This window comes from Monodelphis domestica, chromosome 5 (assembly GCF_027887165.1).
Source record: "Monodelphis domestica isolate mMonDom1 chromosome 5, mMonDom1.pri, whole genome shotgun sequence".
Classification (NCBI taxonomy): Eukaryota; Metazoa; Chordata; class Mammalia; order Didelphimorphia; family Didelphidae; genus Monodelphis; species Monodelphis domestica.
In genome coordinates this window covers 218644283-218665861 of record NC_077231.1, presented here as the reverse complement: position 1 = coordinate 218665861, position 21579 = coordinate 218644283, and the positions used below count along the sequence as shown (strand labels likewise).

General features: G+C 42.0%; 1 protein-coding gene across 5 annotated transcripts in view; it reads right to left on the bottom strand.

The window, feature by feature from the left end:
• Positions 1–21579, bottom strand: part of CLCN1 (chloride voltage-gated channel 1) — a 36406-nt gene that overhangs the window by 5115 nt on the left and 9712 nt on the right. Inside the window, exons 7-20 of one of the 5 annotated variants that reach the window (XM_056799824.1) lie at positions 20838–20916; positions 13769–13894; positions 13372–13456; positions 13077–13178; positions 12531–12636; positions 12109–12258; positions 11201–11270; positions 10902–11012; positions 9585–9798; positions 8704–8840; positions 6724–6971; positions 6009–6111; positions 5658–5737; positions 5443–5481 (exon numbers count right to left, since the gene is read on the bottom strand). In XM_056799824.1, coding sequence (XP_056655802.1) covers positions 5443–5481; positions 5658–5737; positions 6009–6111; positions 6724–6971; positions 8704–8840; positions 9585–9798; positions 10902–11012; positions 11201–11270; positions 12109–12258; positions 12531–12636; positions 13077–13178; positions 13372–13456; positions 13769–13894; positions 20838–20916 — 1650 coding nt within the window. The remainder of the gene's footprint in view (positions 1–5442; positions 5482–5657; positions 5738–6008; positions 6112–6723; positions 6972–8703; positions 8841–9584; positions 9799–10901; positions 11013–11200; positions 11271–12108; positions 12259–12530; positions 12637–13076; positions 13179–13371; positions 13457–13768; positions 13895–20837; positions 20917–21579) is intronic. The other 4 variants (XM_056799825.1, XM_007504495.2, XM_001366095.3 and 1 more) reach the window with 4 other exon arrangements.

Sequence of the window (21579 nt, the reverse complement as noted above, 5' to 3'; positions counted from 1 at the left end):
ATAGAGAACATTTATCCTCCCTTGAGTTTATTCTTTTGAGGAAAATGTCTTTCCCTCCATTAGTAATCCAAGATTCACCTCTCCTTCAAACCAAGCACTTGATACTCTGGTCCTCAAACATATTATTTTAGGCTTCCAAAAAATTATTTTCAAATAACAGAATCCATGCTTTCTGTAGGCTACCTTCTTAAATTCTTCTTTTTCCATTTTTTTTCTATTTCCTGGATTTTATCAGGGTTCTTTTTTCCCCCTAAAACTGAATAACAGAATGATGGATTTTTAAAAAATGTTTCTGTCTCTCACCAGGATGTTAAATTCCATTGTGCTATTATCACTCACCCACAGTTACCTCCTGCCCCAGTTCTTATTCACTATTCAAGACCAAGTTCAATATATATGTGGATTCTAGAACTATATCTCCCTGGAAGTTATCATTTGTTGTGTCCAAAAGTCTTAGCTTACATCCCCTCCTGGTGAGATGTTCCACCAAGCTGTGTTTGGGTAATTCATGTCTCCCATTATTATTATCTGGCCTGATTTGCCAGCTCCCCACTATCCTAATTCTTCCTGAACTAAATAAAATACAACAAAATAAAACAGTTTGGTCTAACTGGAAAGACCAGTAGTCTTTACAGTCGTGACAAATTATTTGAGTCACGGCTCCAACCCTTGCTATTATTAAATTGGGCGAGTTACTATAACTTCTCTGAGTCCCAGTTTCCTCATTTCTAAGATGGAGTCTAGGTAGTACAGTGGATAGAGCACTGGGCTTGGAATCAAAAGACCCATCTTCATGAATTCATCTACAACCTCAGATTCTTTCTAGCTGTGGGTCCCTGGACAAGTCACTTAATCCTGTTTGCCCAAGTTCTTCATTTATAAAATGAGCTGGAGAAGGAAATGGCAAACCACTCCAGTATCTTTGCCAAGAAAACCCTAAATGGGGTCACCAAGAGTCAGATACAATTGAAACAATCCAGCAACAACAAAGGTGGCAGTAATATTTATACCATCTACCACACAGGGTTTTTGTGGATAAATTACTCTAAAAACCATGCCAAACAGCAAGTGCATCTTGTAGTCAGTCAAAAAAGACTCGAGAAAGGTGGAACAAAGCAAAAAAAAAATTAATGTGGAAGACAAATGGACCTTTCTGACTGGAAATGAAAAATGGCCCTTACAAAAAAAGCCCTAGAAGTAAAAATTTAGTATATGATAAATATTTTCTTGTCTTATTCTTTTTCAGTCACTTCATGATGTCATTCATTTTGGCTATTTTCAAAGAAGTCTGGACATCTAGTTGGTATTCTGTGACATTCTTATATTTTCATTCACCTCAGGCCTGGGCAATTGGATAATCACTGAGCAAAGTACCACACTGCTAGACAAGTTTGTTAATACCTAGGTGGGGCACATGAATTTTCTCTGGCCTGGCAAAATGACTTTCCTAGAAGTCATTCCAGGCGAGGCTCAAGCAAACTGGTGTTTGCTTTTGTTGCTTAGCATCAATGATGTGCACAGGGGCTCAAGTGAGGCCATGAGGAGCAGCTGCCCCATTCCCACTGGCAGTAGCATCCCAAGTATTTCAAGAATGAGTTTTGTCAAGTGGCAAGAAAAAGTGGTGATGGTGGAAAAGGTTGGATAGAAGAATGGATGGGAGCTGTGACCCTCTCCGGAGCATTGACCCTATCTGTCTATTTCCTGGCCCGCCTCCCTACCCAACAAATGTTCTAACAGATTCCTAGAAGTGGGTAGTGGGATAAATAGATTATGAATTAAGTGAATTAGCTGTAAATACAGAAAGCACATAAGAATCTAGTCTTGTGCCAAGTATATGATTCCCAAATAAAAGATCCCATTGTGTAGAATGTCTATGAGCACAAGACAACTATCCTGGCTATTGTCTCTTACTGCATCTTATAATAAAAGTAACTTTCATTTTAGGGTCTTCCCCCTAAGGGACAAAACAACATCAAGCCTGTGAGCTGTGACCTACTTTGATCTATATTCGAGTTACCCAACTTTTCAGATGCAAAAAGCCTGGACTTGGAGTCAAGAAGCCATTTGTTAGCTGAGTGACATTAGGAAAATCCCTTAAATTCCCTGAGCCTATTTTTCTTCATCTGTAACACAAGGGAGTTGAACAGATGATCTCTAAGGTACCTTCCAAATCTACCATCCTCCCAGGATTGGTGTAAGATACAAATGACATATAGAAAGCATTTCCCAACCTTAAGGCACCGTATAAATGCCAGGCATTATTATTGTTAAGAACTTGTAATTTTGTGATTATTTCCTTCCATGTCACAACTGTCACTCATTAGTTGGTCTAATGATAGCAGATCATTGGTTAGTCTCAATTTTCTCCTCTTCTTCATTCATTAAAATTTCATTAAAAGAAGCAGAATGTTAAGGGTTGGCAAAGTGATGATCCTCTTGTACTCTGCCCTAATCAGGATACAGTTAGGGTATTGTATTCAGTTTGGGTACCAAACTTTAGGAAGCTAATACTAGTAATGATACTAGCTCTCACTTACACAATGCTTTAATTTACAAAGCACTTTATATGTACTATCTCATTTGATCTTCACAACAATCCTGGGAAACAGACGTTATTATTATCCCTGTTTTGCAGATAAAGAAACTGAGACTAAGAATGGTAAAGGAAGAAGCAAGTAGGTGGCTCAGTGGACAGAGAGCCAGTCTTGGAATCAAGAGGACCTGGGTTCAAATATAGCCTCAGATTCCTTCTAGCTATGTGACCCTGGGCAAGTCATTTAACCTCAATTTTCTAGCCCTTACTGTTTTTTGTTTTGTTTTTGTTTGTTTGTTTTCCTTGGAATCCATAGTTATATTGATTCTAAGACAGAAGGTAAGGGTTTTAATAATGGCAAAATGACTTACCAAACTCATATAACTCTCCAGGCAAGCCTTTAAACCCAGGTCTTCTTGACTCATGGATCCAACTTTTTTAATTACTGGACTTAGTTGCCTCAATAACAATAATAAATAGGGGGTAGCTGGGTGGCTGGGTAGCTGGATTGAGACTCAGGCCTAGAGATGGGAGGTCTTGGGTTCAAATCAGGTCTCAGACACTTCCTAGCTGTGTGACCCTGGGCAAGTCACTTAACCCCCATTGCCTAGACCTTACCACTCTTCCATCTTGGAACCAATACACAGTATTGATCTAAGACGGAAGGTAAGGGTTTAAAATATAATCATAATAAACAACATTGATATAGATCTTTAAGGTTTATAAAGCACTTTGCATGTATTAATTATGGACATGGATAGGCTTGAAAGAATTCAGAGAAAGGTAACCAGCAGTTATGCCCTATGAGGGTTGGTTGAAAGACCTGGATATGGTCAGCCTAGAGAAGAGAAAACTTAGGGGGAACATGGTAGCTATCTTTCAGTTGTTGAATGACTTTCACCTCTAAGAGAGACTAGACAGGCCTGTTTTGATTGGACCCACTGGACAAGAAGGGCTCATAGAACAAAGGATAGAAGTTAGGAAAATTTGGGATGGAGGAATGGGCTGCCCAAGGGGGTGGCAGGTCCCCCCTCGATAGGGGTCTTAAAGTAAAGCGTAGATTGCTGAAGAGATTTGTGTCAAAGGTTTGGGCTAGCTGGCCTTTGTGGACCTTTCCAAAAGGCGAGGTTTTGCTATCCAGGTCCTCTTGCCCACTCCAAACAATTTTAGTTTAAACAAAACTCTTTTGGCGTTTAAGTTATTACCATCTACAATCTGGTACCATTTGGGTCTAGGTCAGGTCTTTATCAGTTATACCGCTATAGGATTTTATCTGTTTTAGGTAGACAGGGCTCCACCTGCTCCCCACACCCCCAAACAAAGGGTTGGAACAAAATTCTAACCCTTCTCCCAGTCCCATAGCTTCTTTGCTATGTGAAGACTCTGAGACTGCCTGTCCCTAGATTCCTACAGGTAAAGCTGGTGGTACTTGTAGATTACAGTGATCTCCAGATTGTAGGCGCTTACCTAATTGCCTATTGATGGCCTCTAGGTCTTCCCTGCTAAAACCCCAGCATCAACTCATGGACAAAAAAGCAAGGTGCAAAAACAGTGGACTAAGAGTCAGAAAAACTGGGTGTTAATACTGCCTCAAATACCTATTAGCTGCGTGGTCCTGAGTAAGTCATTTGACATTTCCAGGCCTTAGTTTCTTCATTTATAAAATGAATGGGTTGACCTACAAGGGCTGCTTGAAGAGGAAGAGTTTCTTTGTCCAGGTTTCCATGTCTCAGAAGAGAAAGGAAGTCAGTGCAAAGGAGTCCTTTTAACTTTCGCAATCTTCCCTTATACCACAGAGAGCACTTATCCAAGCCTTCCCCAGATCAGCCCTCTCCCCTTCCCAGGAATCCCAACTAGAAATGATGATGCAATTCCTTTCCTCCCATCTGGCTAGAATGAGTTCCTCATTGCCATAGGAGGGGCTGGGGATGAAAGGAAAGGTTCTATATTCATTTAATCATGGGAATGGGGCATATATGGATAGTTTAATATTATCTTGTGAGGAAAAGTAGTGAGGTCGTATATGGAATTCCAATCCTAATTCCCTCAGCAATAAATGAATTGTTTGTTTATAAAAAATAATAAAGGAGTTGGACTCGATGACCTCTAAGGTCTAAATATAATCCAGTGCTATATGCGATGGGAGTCTTGTCTTTATAAACAAGGCATCTACTGTCTGTCCCTCATTTCTCCAGACAGTTCCCCAGCCCTGTGCCAATAGGCTTGTCTCTCTCACCCAGCCCCCCAGTTTCTACCTCTCCCCATCCAAATACCTCATCTTTGCTTATAGAGAACTTAATTTTTTTAGGGAAAGATCTTTCATGTTTATTGACACATTTGATCCATACAATAAGCCCTGAAATGTGCAAGAGGAGGACTCTTGTTATTTGGATGAAGAATAGCCAATTCTAATTACTCTGTGTCTGTGTATGCCTGTGTAAAGTGGGGATTTTTTTCCCTTTCTTTTTTAAAACTGTAGTGATAGAGTTCCTGAAAATCACTCCCCAAGGATTACCTGAGAGATGAGTCACCAAAGAAAGCTTGGGTGGCAGTGGACCATGGCAGTAGGCCAGCCAAGCCCTGGGGCTCTCAAAAGAGAACAAAGTAGGAAAATAGCCCTGGACCTGAGAAGTCTCTCTGGGCATGCAACATAATACCATCAGGACTTCCTATGGCCCCATAACAAGTAACGTAGATGCTGTTGTCTTTTTTTTTAATTAAAAAAAAATAAAATCACAGGGAGGCTAGATGACAAATGTCACCCAGATAGTGATCATAGAATACAAAACACAAATCTCTTGGTTTCCAGAATTTTCTACTTATCCATGATGACTCCTGCCTTACTTCTTATCCCTCACAAACTTCTCCATATCCCTCCTCATCTAGTGGTATCCATATTATATACTTACCTCCTCAGGTGGCATGTTGTCCACTAAGTCAATGGGATCCTAGAAGAGTCAGATTTGGGGTTACTCTCCCCTCCAGCCTAGAGGGCCACCTGTCTCCACCTCAAGATCACAGCGCCCTTCCCCCTGAGGGATGATGCCATTCTCCCCAAGGGACTGCCTCCCTCTTCTTATCTCTGACACCCTCTCTCATAAAATCCCTCAGAGATTTCCCTTACCTGAAGTGTCCTCTTCTTGGAATGGAAGTTATTTCCTAGTAAGCATCGAAGCAGGGACCGCAGGAAGGGAAACCTTGGGCCTAAGTAGAAGGAGTCAGGTGGACCAGAGTGGGAGGAATGGCTGATACTGGTCTTAGGGCTTCCCCTAGACCATCTAAGGTCCTTCCAGATGATGCTTGCAGACATCTGTCTCTTAAAGTCACTCTCCCACTTCTGCCATGCAGACATCCCTTTCCTATTCCCTGACAACTTCCCTGATACTACATCCAGGGCAGAATTCCCCCTGGAGCAGGTGGAAGTGCTTGGGAGTAGCCCCAAGGAAGATGGAGTTAGGAAATAGCTGTTCCTTACCTGTGGCATCCTGGGCTTCAGGTTGCAGCTTATGGGGGGGCAAGGGCCCATTGGGCTCCTCAATGGGCAAAGGAGCAGTTAAAGGGTGAGGAGAAGGTGGCAACTGTAAGAAATAGAAGAGCAGGTTTCAGCAAGGACATATGCATATGCACACATCCCCTAGAGGGGTCCTAATCTATCCATCCCTATGCCCACATATTTCCTGTCTTTCTTGTAGCCCTCATCTACATCTCTCACCACCACCTCCAACCTAATCCTCTGAGGAATGTTAAGTTTTAGAAATGCCAATCTTCTAGGTTCTAGCTCTAGAGATCCCTTATTAGTCTCTAGCTCCTATTCTCTTAGGTATGATCTCTCTCTCTCTCTCTGTCTCTGTCTCTCTCTCTGTCTCTGTCTCTCTCTCTCTGTCTCTCTGTCTCTGTCTCTCTGTCTCTGTCTCTGTGTTTCTCTCTTTCTCTCTCTCTCTGTCTCTCTCTCTGTCTGTCTCTCTCTGTCTCTGTCTCTCTGTCTCTGTCTCTGTCTCTCTCTCTTTCTCTCTCTCTCTCTCCCTCTTCCACCTTTTGCCCTCAATTACCTTTTTTTAAATTGCCATGACCCTTCACCCCCAGAACAGAAAGAGGAAAAACCAATTCTATTTCTTTAGCCCTGTAGACTCACTTCCCTTTCTGATTCTCCTCTCCCTCTTCTTCCCCCCATGCCTCCCTACTTAGGTCACCTCTGTCCTCCCGTTGATATCCTCATCCTCATCCTCATCCACAAAGGCAAAGGACTGTGGCCGGCCCTGTATTGAAGGGTTCCTGGAGAGTTCTTGACCAGTCTGCTTCACTTGACCATTGAAGGGCAGTTCTGCCATCTTCCTAGCCATCTCTTGGGCTTCTCGCAATCTCCTCTCAGGGCACAAGTGACGCCGAAGTAGGGACTGCAGTTCTGATCGTTCCACTGAGCCCAGTAGGATCATTGAATCTAATTGGGAGAGTCATGATTACCAGGAGGCCCTCCATAAGTCTGGCTAAGTTAAGAGTAAAGGAAGCTGGGGGCATCAAGTTGACTCAATGGATTGAGAGTGAGATGGGAGGTCCTGGGTTCAAATCCAACCTCAGACACTGTAGACACTGGGTAAGTCACTTAACTCCAATTACCTACCCCATACCATTCTTCTGCCTTGGAACCAATACACAGTATTGATTCTATGATGAAAGGTAATGGTTTTTAAAAAAAGGGGGGGGGGTAGTGGTAAAGGAAGCCCAGCTGTTCCTCTTGTGAGTCAAGTTATATCTCTTCCCTCCTAAAAAAAAAATCTCCCACATCCTATAGGAAAAATTTTTCTGATTAATTCTATCCAGCTCCAATGAATACGATAGTGGAAAATATACCAGATTTAATGAACTAGAAGGTCTTTAAAACCTAGCTCAATTTCTTGAACATCTCTCTGGGTCTCAGTTTTCATTTTACCCTCATTTCAATTGGCATAAAACGTCTATGCACTTTCAAAGTTGATGTCCATAGTTCTATAAACATATACACTGACTGCAACAATGTCAATAGAAAGAACTACAAAATAATACAAATTGAATGTTGCAAATTACATAGAATAAACATAGTCCTTAAAGAATAAATCTGAGAAGACCCTCTCCATTCCTTTGCAGAGGTAGGAGGTTTACAAGAGTGGTACATTGCACATATTATCAAACTTTTTTTTTTAAGTATTAATTAATTTTGCTGGGGGGTTTTTTAACTCTCTTTCCTTTTTCCTTTTTTTTAATTAAAAAAAGATTTTTATTTGGATGACTCTCTGGGAAAAAGGAAAGGGATCCTGGAAGAAATTCTGATGATGTAAAAAACAAAAGATATTGATAAAGTTTATTTAAAAACAAACAAACAAACAAAAAGAAAGTGAGGTCTATCAATAAGACAAATGTAAAATCATCCAACAGTAAAAATCATTAAAAGATACTAGTAATGAATTCAGGTTTGGGGAAGACAGCAGAACTATGCTAACATATATTTTAGAATTATAGAATCATGTCTGAATGCAGACTGAAATATATTATATTTAGTTTCCTTCCTTTTTTAAATTTGAGAATCCTTCCAGAAAATGACTAATACAGAAAAAATGTTTTACATGATTACACATGTAAAATCTATATCAGATTACATACTTTCTCAGGGAGGGGAAAAGGGGCAGAGGGAGGGAAGGAAGATCAGAAGAAGGGAGAAAATTTGGAACTCAAAACTTAAAAAATGAATATTAAAAGTTATTTTTACATATAATTGGGGGAAATAAATTATTTTTAAATTAATTTTAAAAAAGAATTATAGAATCAGGACTTTAGAGATGCTCTAGTCCAACTCCCTTGCTTTAAAAATATGAAACTTAGTCCCCAAAATCTCAAATGTGTCTTGCCCAATGTCATACAGATAGCAAAGTGTCAGAGTTGTGATTTGAATTTACCTAGGCCCTCTGGTGTGAAATCTCACAAATTTCCCACTGTATAACACTGCCTGTCTTGGTATTTGTCTTCTTGTGTTTATATCCTACCTTTAGACTTTTCTCCCTAAATATGGGGGGGTTTCTCCATTGATTGAGGGGTTCCACAAGGAGAAAAGATCATATCTCTTCCATTATAATAAGAGTTATTTGATTGCATCCTTCAATCCCAGTTTGTTCTCTAGAAATATGTCTCTTTCTACTGACCTGTGGAGTCTACTAATGGTAAGGTCTTTACAGTAGTGGCCTGAAGCAGGGTTTTCAAGTCCCGGTAAGTGCAGGAGGCTGAAACAAACTTCACTTCTCGTACCATGATGTCCTCAACAAAGATTGTGTATTTGCTGCTGAGGAAGAAGCCATAATGAGTGAACTCTCTGGCTTCATCTGTCAAGTTTCCATGCCAGGCTATAAGATGCCTTTCCTAATGTTATCTTTCCCCTTCCTCTGAAGAACTTTACCATCATAAGAGTTCAAGAGCTGGGTCTCCTTCTCTTGAATCAGAAAACCAGAATCAGTTCAACAAGTACAAAGAATAGCACTAGGGTGTATCTGACCATAACTCCCATCAATATTTATTTCCCCACGTCTGGGCTCTGCAGTGACATGAGTCAAAGAACAAGAGTGATAGATACTTGCTTCACAATGATAACACAAGGGAAGAAAGACCTTGGACCAATCATCAAGGTCACATAATGACTCTACTTTCAAGAATCGACTAGCCACTCCCCTGAACTCCCTTCACTGATTAACTGATGTGTATATTTTCTCACTATCATATACAGAACAATCTTTCCCTCCTAAAACCTAGTTTTCATAAAATCTCAGCTGTTCATGGCAACCCCAAAGTCCTGATCAAATCACTCTTGGGAACGTAAGGTGCAGAGCACAAGGGGCTGCTCAAATTCTTCTCTGCCTCTGATATCCACTGTGTTCTACTTTCCTGATGATAATGAAATCACTTTTTCTGTCCCAGACCTAATCTAGTTCCCACCTAGGTTAACTGGACAGAAAAAATTCCTCACCTACTCTCTGCTTCTTACCCCCAAGTCCCACCATTCCCTCCCACTTAGTTACTCACTCTTCCTGACCTGATTTGGCTCCAGCCTAGATCAGGCAAATATGGCAGCTTCTTCACCTGGATGATGCTGTCATAGAGTGAAGGTTGTAGGCTTTGGGCTACCATGTTGGCCAGGATGACAGCCACCATCATAGGCAGAATGTGGGCAATCTGGCCAGTCAGCTCAAAGCATATTACTGCTGTGGAAACCGTGTGAGATACTGCACCAGTAAGTGCTGCTGCCCCTGGATTAGGAACATAGAGATATCATATTGGTCAATGTTGTCCAACTCTTGGAAAAATATGGTATCAATCTTTCCTTCTGCCCCTCCCCTTCAGTAGAGGAAACTAGAAAATGGGTCACTTGGAAAATATGAAGATACCAAAGAAGATAAGCAAGCAAACACTGATGATACAGGAGAAGGAGGAAAGCATGTTAAGAATCATCACTACAGACAAAACTGGGGCTCATGAGGGACATAGGAAGGGGCATCAGAGGGGTGAGTACAGACGTGGCTGGTATTTGTGTTCCTGCATGAGATCTGGCCTGAGACAGTTTGGAAGATGGGTATTACAGCTCTGGAAGTTGCATGGTCTTGAAGCAGAGAATTTTTAGCAAATGGGGATTTTCATAGCATCATGGATCATTAAAACTGATGATTATTTAGTCTAATCCACTTCTCCTCCTCTCTTCCATTTTACATCTGAGGGCACTGAATCCCAGAAATTTTAATTGATGGGAGCCTCTTACAGAGAAAAGCAAACTTAATTTAGAGTCAGAGGACCAGGATTTAAATCCCAGCTCAGTTTATTCCTGCCTTTGTGGATCACTTAACCTCTCTTGGCTCTGAGTTACTCATCTGCAAAATGACCAGAGGACTTCTAATATCCTTTCCAGCCCTAAATCTATAATTGGTATGATCACATTTAGTAAGTTGCAGAGCAGAGACTTGAATTCTGGCCTCCTGTTTCCAGAAACTCTACATTTCAATGCTTGGGAAGTGGGGAGAAAGGAGAGAGGTCCCACTGATAATGATGTGTTGTCCTAGTTTAAAGGATAAAATTATTAGGAAAATCTTAACAAAGATGGAGACTTTAGAAAGTCTCACCAATGACAGTGAAGTCACTGGGTTAGAGGAACTAAGGAGGCATATAGAGAATGTCTCCCTTATTAGGACACAATCCCCAAGTTAGAGGAGCTGTAGAATTATTGTTCAATAATAGTTCCTGGATGAGGAGCGTGGAGGCGTCTAATTGCTAATGACACAGCCCTTGGGTTTAGTTTAGAGTATTTGATTGTGTGTGGAGGTGGGGAAAGCAGGGTAGGAAAGAGAGTGAATAGTCTCACCAATTACTGCATAGCCCCCAGGAAGAATCTTATAGATAATCCCATCAAATAGGATCCCATCAGGGAATAGCATGGCCATAATTTCTCCCACTAGTCGCCCAAATGCTGCCCCTGGGTGAGAGATGAGCAGAGTATTAGAGTCTTTTTAGGAGACCCCAAAGCCCCTACTCCCTGGATTCCCAGAATCAAGCCAACCCTTCCTCAGAGTCCAAAAGCTCAACCCTGCTCCCAGAATCCCAAATCAAGTGTTCTATCACTCTCCCAGAAACCCAGACTCCTGCAACCCTTTAAGGACTCACCTAGCACAAACACAGGCATGAAGCCCCCACAGGGAATGGGCATAGTAGTGGCCACAATGGACATCCAGAACTGGGTCAGATAGAAGTATCAGAGCATGGAGAGAGTGGCCTCCTCCCCCGAAGCCAAGGCAGTTTTTTCCCTGAATCCCTGGAAGTTTCCCCCTTTCCCTCCTTCAAACATGTTCCCATTTTTACTGTCTAAATTCTCAGGAAATTAACATGTTCATATTCCTACCTCCGATCCATATGGCTACGTGATTGTGGAGAGGGGAGTGGAGAAACAGAGTTCTAGATTTAGAGACTCCTCAGGTTCTACTCCCTAATTCTATACTTTTCTCCATTCCTCAGCCTCCCTTTCCCGAACCATTCCCATCTTGCTCGTCAGGAAGTTCCCCCCAATTTCTAATATATTTCTCTTGGTTCAAGTGACTATTTCCCACATGGAATTAGGGATGGATCTGGGAGAAAATGCAAGAGGACCAGGAAGTGGTAGTTCCTCTCTCTTCACCATAGCTCCAAGACTAAGCTAGTCCTTAAATGTTCCTTAAGATCAGAATGTTCACTAGATAAATATTGCTTAAAGACTTAGGGCCTCCCTTTGCCCAGATCTGTTCTATACTTCATGAAACATGCTTTTAGCTCTAAGGTATGAACAACCCTAATGACTTTGTGAATAATTATATAACCAATTTAGATCTGATATGGTCATTTGGTAAGCAGCAAATTGTACTTTACAGTCATACATCATACTTGACTCCTTAAAGGGCAACAAAAGCCCTTAGTCTTGCCACATTCTGTCTTTTCAAGAAGGTGGGAGTATCAGACTGAATTATCCTCCATCACCCTTCCCCTATCCCCATACCTCTGAGTGGGGTGATCTGGGAGTTAGAAGAGCAAAGGAATGGTACCTTCATGATAAAGAAGAGGAAGATGACGATGATGACGCTGACCTGGGGATGGATCCAAACAGCTGAGCGGCCCAGGCTCTGAGGGTCACCTACATGTTTCACCCAGGTGTGGTTGTCAAACAAGGAACTGATGGCTTCTCGGGGCATCAGCTATTGATGAAGGGGAAAAGTCACATGAGAGAGAGGTCCCCTGAAAGTTAGCCCCTTTCTCCAGAGAGCAGCTACCACCTCCTCCCAGGGAGCTAATCAACTCTTAACTCAGGGTCAAGGCAAGTCTCTTCCCTTGGGCAGTGACAGGGATGAGTAACCAGGAACCCCCTGGGGAAGCCTTGAATGCTTGCCCTTTTCCAAAAGAGAAGGGAATAGCTATAGCCTGAGCCCCTGATCCTGAGCATAGGATTGGCTGGCTTTAGAGGCCCTACCCCAGTTTCCCCACAGCTGACCTCTCCGGCCATGAACTGGCCCATCCCTGGGGGGAAGGTAAATGAGGCAATGATGAAAGTGACAATCCCTGGGTACAGCAGGCGGCTGCAAGGGAAACAGAACTGGCACTTGCCCCCAACCCAGCCCCCCTCCCAAGAACTCATTCCTCCACCTCACCCCAAAATCAGAGAAGTTTAGAGTTGGGAGGGTCTGGGTTACAAAAGGAGACAACCTGCATTCAAAGAGTTTCTCTCCTCCCCAAAATGACTGAATTCAAAAAGGACAGAGGTTATACAGGAACTGGATTGGGAAAGAGGGAGATACCTCTCAGTTCTGCCCATCCTCCCTCCTTCCTCTCCCTCCTCCCTCAACCCTGAAATATCAAGTCCCTTCCTGGCTAGAAATCCAAGTCCTACTGTGGAGGTGTATAACACCCTCCAGAGGCACTGAAGGAGTGGCTTCCCATTGGGGTGGGGGGTGGGGCATGAGAGGTGGCAGAAAATAAGCATGCTTGGAAGATAGGCCATTAGAGAGCCATGACTCACTGCTTAGCAAGGAACTGGCTGAGAGCCTTATGCCTTCGGACTCCCAGCATAACCTGTCGATGCAGATAGACAAACACAGCACCCAGGAACCCACAGCAGATCCTGAGAGGAGACACGAAATTAGGTAGATGAAACCTGAAGAAAGAGATCATAATACTTCGCTAACCGCTAAAGGGAAGAGGCATCAGGCTTTCCTCTTAAGACCCTCCCCTCCTCCTGTGCTGAGCTGTCTCCTTCTCAGTCTACTTCTCCTCCATCTCCCTCCTCATTCCTTCTTCCAATTAGCCACACAGACCCAATGATGGCGAAGGCAGGAAGTTCTTGTAGGTCAAAGGGAAAATCCATTCGGAAGTTGGTTCTAAACAAGGCTGTGATGGTAACTGTAAGGGAATACAGAGAGGGAAAGAGGATACAAAAACAGGAGGCAGGAAGATGGCTAATGCCAGGGCTACTAAATCATTTCCCAAGTTCTTTATGCCTCCTTCATACTCACCCCCCATTCTCATTGTTTTCTCCTGTGCCTGTATCTCCCAGATTTATGAGTTCTTTGTTCCTTCCTTCCTATCATTATTAACATATTTGTCCCACATATACGCCTCACGAGACTACCCCTGACCCTCCTCCCATTGCCAATATCCATGTCCTATACCCTACTTCCCCAGGCCTGCCAGCCTTCCCCTCACCCCCTTTACCAGCATCTTTGTTCCACACTGCCAGGACACGGAAGACAAAGGCACTGAATGTAGCTGCAAAGAATCCTCGCCAGTAATTCCGGACAGCAAAATAGGTAGAAGTAACCTCAATGCTGAACAGCACTCCTGTTGAGTCATGGGGTGCAGTGTCAGCCCAGGGCAAAATGAACCGACAACTTCAACCCATAACCCAAAGGATTTTTCTGCTGTAAATGTGGATATTGAGGATGGAGGAAGAAGCAGCAGCCTTTCTAAACTCTAGGGTTCCTAGCTCTATGCCAAGCCACGCTGAAATTCTACAAATCCAAACCATGGTACTGCCCCAAATGCAGGACTGCTGTGAGCAGAACATGGGGGTAATAGCAGCTGTGGACCCATTCTTCAACACTCAGTTGGGATGGATGTCAGCTATCTAGTGTAGCCATAGCCATACTCAGGTACTGGGGGCCACTCGCTCATTTAGAGGCACACCACACTTTCTCCCCACTTCAGTTACATTTTCCATAGTATTTCTCGCCAAAATGTCCTACTTATGCTCCTAACTGCAATGAGGGTGGTGAGGAAGGAAGAAATGGTGTTTGGAAAGGAGTAAGAACTTTTTCAACCAACCCTCTGTCCCCAATCTTTGGGATTTCATGTTGGTCTGAGAGAAATAACTAGATAAATCCTCCAGCAAAGTGGTAAGATTCTTTGAGATACACACTTATATTCTTAACAGAGTTCTAAAGCCAGAGTTCCAGAGTTATGAGGATTCTACTGAAGGCAGTTATCAGGCAGAAAACTCAAAGCACCAATGGGGGCAGATGAACTAGGGCAGAAGTTGGATGAAATGACTAGGAAAACCCTCCTTTATTATATTAGCATGAAAGGAATTTTATTTAAAGTGACCAGAGAGTGGAAATTCCAGACTCTGGAAAAGAGATGGAAAGAAGATGAGAGGAGTAAAATGGAGAACAAGGTAGGGGAGAGAGGACGGAAAAGGAGAAGGAGGGACTTGGTGGGGAGGAAAAGATGATGCTGAAAGGGAAGAAGAAGGGAGGGGAGGAGAAAACATTTTAAGAATTTAAATGAAAAAAACTCTTTGGCAGGGATGTCCAGGGTCAGAGGAATACGGGAGAGGTGAATACCACAAGACAAGCATAGGCTTGTCTTTGGCCTGTGCCAAAGAAAGGTGGGGCTCCCAAGCCAAAATTTAGTTATCTAATCCCAGGGTAGGAATACTAGCAAGAGTGGAGACAGGAACAAAATACAAGGCTTGGTAGGGAAAAATCTAAGAAAAGTTGGTGATGCCAACACAAGAGGCAAATCACTGAAACTACAACAGGATTTTCTGAAAAAATCTATAGATGTATTAAGAACAAGGCAAAGATGAAAGAAGATGCTAGCCCTTGATGAAATGAATTGAGGGTAAACTCGTAATAGAGACCCCAAAGGCCCTTTTTAGTGTTCACTTTGCTTCTTAATGTCATCTTTATCAAAACTGTGAACTGAGACCCTGAACAAGAGTAGGTAGAAAAACAAGGCTAACTCTAGAAAAACATGTGAAGGAGGCAAAGTCTGAAAGAGGCAGATCATGTAGTATGCTTGGTAAACCTAAAAGGATGGGAGAAGAAATGAGGACTACCGAGAATCCTGCTTTTCACCCCTTATGCCCCAGGTAGCAATTCCCTGAGGCCCGTACTAGACCTGGTTCCTGAAAGCACCATGGGATACCTTGAAACCATTCATTCCTCTTTCTTCCTCCTGCCCACTTTCCCCCAAATCATCAAACTTTCTTCAGTCTACCTGGCTTTGAACTAGTTAATAAAATAAAATAACTCTTGTGAAGAGGATAGTGTCTTCATTTACTGTTGTTTAGTCAGTATCTGACTTTTCATGACCCATTTGCATTTTTCTTAGCAAAGATACTGGAGTGGTTTGCTATTTCTTTCTCCAGATCATTTTACGGATGAGGAAACTGAGGGGAACATGGTTAAATGACTTGCCTAAGCAACACAACTAGTGTCTCAGGCCACATTTGAACTCAGATCTTCCTAACTCCAAATCCAGTCTTCTCTCCACTGTACCACCAAGCTGCCTGTTGTTCAATCATTTCAATCATGCCCAACTCTTCATAAGCATATTTGAGGTTTTCTTGGCAAAGATTCTGGAATGGTTTGCCATTTCCTTCTCCAGCTCATTTTATAGCTGAGGAAACTAAGGCAAATAGGGTTAAGTTTAGGATCACACAGCTGGTAAGGTATCTGAGAACAAATCTGAACTCAGGTCTTCCTGATTGCAGACCTAGTGCTCTATCCACTGTGCCACCTAGCTGTGCCTTCATTTATTTCCCCCCTTTCAAGTAACAATTGGATTTTAAATAAATAAATAAATAAAACCTTACTTTCTGTCTGAGAATCAATACTAAGAATCAATACTAAGTATTAGACAACTGGGGCAAAGTGATCTGCCCAAGGTCACATGGTTAGGAAATGTCTGGGGTCATATTTGAACCCAGCATCTCTTATCTCTAGGTCTTGTTCTCTATCCACTGAGTTGCCTCCATAATAGAATTTTAACAAAGTAATCTAGTCTAGTGGAAGGAGTATTGGAAAATAATCCAAGTTCAAATCTTGACTTTGCTATTTACTTATCCCCATGACTTTAAGCAAGTTACTTTTTGTTCAAGTTTCCTCATCTGCAAGACAAGAGGGTTAGCTGTATAAGGTCTGTTTCAGCCTCAATAGTCCATGTTAATTTTGAATCTAAGGGGAGAGATATCCATCAGGTCAGTGGTCTGTCATGATATAGCGTAGTAGATAGTGTATTGAACTCGAAGGTCAGGAAGGGCTGATTTGCAATCCTGCCTCTGATAGTTCTCTCACCATGGATAAGACTTTTTGCTTCCCTGGGACTCAGTTTCCTTGTCTGTAAAATGAGAGAGTTGGATTAAATGGTCCCAGAGATGCCTTCCAGACCTAGATCTATGACTTCTATGATCCTAAGACATCTAATCACAGTGAAACCTGCTGCCATCTAGCCATAGGATGGAGTTCTGGAGAAATCAAGTCCTTCCTTCCTTATTGGCAAGAAAGGATAGCCTGTCTATTCATAAGTGTTCCCTTGGTCATGTTTGCCAACAAGCCAGCCTGGATGATATTCCTTTCCCTCTGCTCACTTCCGAGATACTTCTCCTGCTATCAATCATTATGTGCATTCAGAGGATGAAAAACACCATAGAACATTAGCCTGAATTGATCATAATTAGAAAGGTGCTCCAGAAATAAAAGGAATGGGAAATGGTTTGGGGATCAGTCACCATTTGGGATTATCCGGCTGCTTTTATCTGGGAAATCAAGAAATGATATTATCCTAAACGTGTGTGTGTGTGTGTGTGTGTGTGTGTGTGTGTGTGTGTGTGTGTGTGTGTGTGTCTCCTAAGGGTGATTTTGTTTCTCTTTAGACCATCAGTGATGTCACTTGTATCAGTGTTCATTCTAGGGCCATGAGGCATCTTAGCATGCTTCTCAGAGTTGACAGTTGGATGCCTCCAATATCCCAGGCCAGGAATAGCTTGCTGCAGTCTGTGTCTCCCCTATGGGCTGGGTCTTTGCCATGTACTAATCTACAGGAAGGAAAAGAGCATTCCTTGCTCATTCCAGCGGGGGAAGGGAAAGAGAGAGGGAGGGATCCTTATGCAGAGTTCTTGTTAAAAGGCAAATTTCTTCATTTCAAAGGAATTCAGCTGATTTTAACAGTTAAAAAAAAAAACCAACACTACAACGACAAACCAACAAACTCCATTCCAAAAATATTCTTCAGGCCCACTACATAGCTAAAAAATGAATGCCAGCTCATGTGGAGATAATAGGAGTGTTGAATTCTAAGGGATTTAAGGAAATTCAGATTCACTGACAGATACTAATGCCTATAATGATTGAAGCTGACAACAGAAATGCAAATAGAACCTGGATTGATGGATTTTTTTTCCTTCTGGACATTAAACAGCCCTTTTTAGTATGGAATTTTTATTTCAGTATGATCAATTTGATTGAAGAATAAATTAATAAGGCCCTACTATGTACAAAACACTATGAAAAGCAACATGGCATACAGTGGAAAGAGACAGTCTTGGAGTAAGGAAACCCAGGGTTCAAGTGCTGCCTTTGACACATATGGAGGGTGGGACTCTGAGCTAGTAGATTACAGTGGGGTTCTGGGGCGAGGGAGGACACTAAACTATAAGTTGCAGATTTATGTCGCTAAAGAGGTTTTCCTTGATGGAAGTACCCAATACTGATAAAATCATGAAACTGAACAAGAAAAAAAAATGTACAAAAGACTCTCTAGGCCCTGGGAGGAGCATATTGATACGTGATGTGGATCTTTGTTCTTGCCTGGGTATTCCCCATATGAGCTGTTATTCATTTTTTAACAGTATCAGAGCCTTGAGAATATTTCTGAATCTGAATTGTCATATAATTATTATTAGATTATTAACATATATGCACACAAATACATACAGATTTGTCATTCTCTTGAAGCTTTTGTCTTTAGCATTCCTCTCCAGATCCTGTGCACCTTAGCCATTTTAACCTTGGGAATACTGGCTCCCTGTCTGAAAGCACTGATTTCATTTGCATAATGGAAAAGATGCCTCATAAGGCTGACATTTTAGACGTAGAATCTTAAGAGCTGGAAGGGACCTTAGAGATTCATTTAGTCCAACACCTCATCCTCTGGGAACATGTATCTTTTTTCCCCTCCACTGTTTTGTTCCACCAACTTGGTATTGTTTTATCACTCTCTTGCAGCCCTGCCCTCTCTTCTTTGAAATTACAAGTAAAAATCTTACTGGAAAGAATAATTTTCCAAAGAAATGTCCATTCTAAAAAAGCCTATTTCCCCCTGTCCAATTGGATGACTTTGGCTCTGATTGCTATTAAGCAAACCTGTACAAGTGCTTTTATTATTTTTTTCAGGGTCTCATTGATTAATCAGTTACTTGATATGAAGAAAACTTGAATGAGTACTGTTTGCTTAATAGGTGGGGAAAGAATTAACCTCAGCTCTTGAACTGTAAGTAATTTATCTTTCAGTCTTCATCCAAGATGTCTCAAAAATTAAGCAAAGACCACCTAAATTCCTAAATTCTTAAAAACTAAATGTAGTGCAATTTGGAAGCCAAGAGGAGAAAGCTAAGTCACTTAGTCTAGTCTTGGCACACAAACTGCCCAGGGTTCTTCCTTGAGGTATTGCTGCCAGGGAACCAGAGCAGAATTCTGGGTAGGGATATAGAACATCAGGCTGGGCCATTTTCCCTTGCCCTTCAGTCTAAAGAATATATGTCCAAAAATAAGGTAAGAAAATCTACCTTTGTTCCTGAATGCCACTGGTGAAAACTTTCAGAGGAAGGAAAGAAATATCTAGACAAGGGCCAAAGTAGCCAATGTGAATGAAAGTGAAAAAAGACAATGACTCTAGTTACCTAAGAAGATCCCAATGGAGCAGGCCTTTCTGGCTTTATATGTTTAAAAGGTTAATAAAGAGGTTGATGGCCAGCTGTTTTTCCCTGGCTACTGAGGACAGAACAGGATTTATATTGTAGCAAAGAAGAACTGAGGTTAGGTAGAAAGAGGAACTTCCTGTTAGTAAAAGGGTGTGAGTCATTAAAAAGCTGGCAAATTTCCCTCGAGGACAAGCAATATAATAGCAGTTCTAAGGGTAATTATGGCTAGAAGCTGGGGTTGGGGGGGGTGGAATTGTTGACTTTTAAAGGGCAGCAAGGAACAGGGGACCCTGCAAGAAAGATGTGTGGGGAGTCTTTATTCCTGGGAATGTCTAGTGTGTACCTATACTGTATAGCTTTAAATTTATCTATCTACCTGTCTGTCTGTCAATCTCTCTATCTGTCTGTCTGTGCCTGTCTATCTATATATCTGTCTGTCTATCTCTATCTGCCTATCTATCTATCTATCTATCTATCTATCTATCTATCTATCTATCTATCTATCCATCTATCTATCCATCTATCTATCTACCTATCTATCCATCTATCTATTTATCCATCCATCCATCCATCCATCTATCTATCTATCTATCTATCTATCTATTTATCTATCTATCTATCTATCTATCTATCTATCTATCTATCCATCCATCCATCTATCTATCATCTATGTATCAATGTATGTATGTATGTATGTATCCATCTATCTATCTATCTATCTATCTAACTATCTATCTATGTATCTTTGTATCTATCTATCTATCTATCTATCTACCTATCCATCTATCTATCCATCTATCTATCCATCCATCTATCTATCTATCTATCTATCTATCTATCTATCCATCTATCTATCTATCTATCTATCTATCTATCTATCTATCTATCTACCTATCCATCTATCTATCCATCTATCTATCCATCCATCCATCCATCCATCCATCCATCCATCCATCCATCTATCCATCCATCCATCCATCCATCCATCCATCCATCCATCCATCCACCCATCCACCCATCTATCTATCTATCCATCTATCTATCTATCTATCTATCTATCTATCTATCTATCTACCTATCCATCTATCTATCCATCTATCTATCCATCCATCCATCCATCCATCCATCCATCCATCCATCTATCCATCCATCCATCCATCCATCCATCCATCCATCCATCCATCCATCCACCCATCCACCCATCTATCTATCTATCTATCTATCTATCTATCTATCTATCTATCTATCTATCTATCTATCATCTATGTATGTATGTATGTATGTATGTTATGTATGTATGTATCTATCTATCTATCTACCTCTCTATCTATCTGTCTGTCTATCTATCTGTCTGTCTCTATCTATCTGTCTAGATAGTATATGCACACTAGATAGTTTTAGGTATGTATATGTGGACACCCACTACCTATCATACATAGAGTGTGCATACACATACTTACCCATACACACACACACACCCATATACACATACAATGAGGTGATAGAAGACGGGAAAGGAAGTTGGAAACTCAAGTTAGAGAAGGAATGGGGGGGGGGGTTAGTTTGTCAGCAATCACTTGCCTCCAAGTGGTGTTCCAAAACAACAGCCCACTCCCACGGCACAGCCGACTGTCAGGATATCAGCATAATAGTATGGCTGCTACTGGGGAAGAGACAGGTGAAGGGACAGATAGGAGAGATGAGAGGGAAATGGACAGAAAGACAGACAGAGAAAGCACCATTTGGTGAGGAACCTGGCAGAATGAGAGACCATTGTCCCAGGGCTGGGGCTGCTTATAGTGGCCCCAAGGGGGCCCATGACCATAAAAACTCTACTACCCCAGGTGGGAAAAAATCAGCAGATTGGACAAACAGGAAGTGGCCTCTCCTAACCTACCCCCAGAAACAGGAAACCATATAACTACTCAGGAAACCTAGGGAGATTGGAGAGTGGATCTGTAATAAGCAGCACCCTTCACTGTTTTACCCATTGAAACATCAGAACAGGACCTGACATTAGAGAGGGACATGGAGTGACTTCAGATAGGGCCAACACTCTTGGGGTTACAAGAAATAGGAAGCCCCTTTACGCCACCCCTTAGGAAACACTGTCCTTGGCTGCAAGCACTAATGCCACAGCCTGAGGTCCGTGTTCCATCTCTGAATGGCTAACCCCTGTCTCGACCCCATCCCCTGCTTTGGCAATCAAGGGTTTCAGAAGACCATCTTCTGTGCCCTAACCCCAAAGTCACATCCCTTCCACCACCCCCAAATCTTGCTCAAGCAATGCAATCAGGGTAAGGGAGGAAGTAAAACTTGCCTC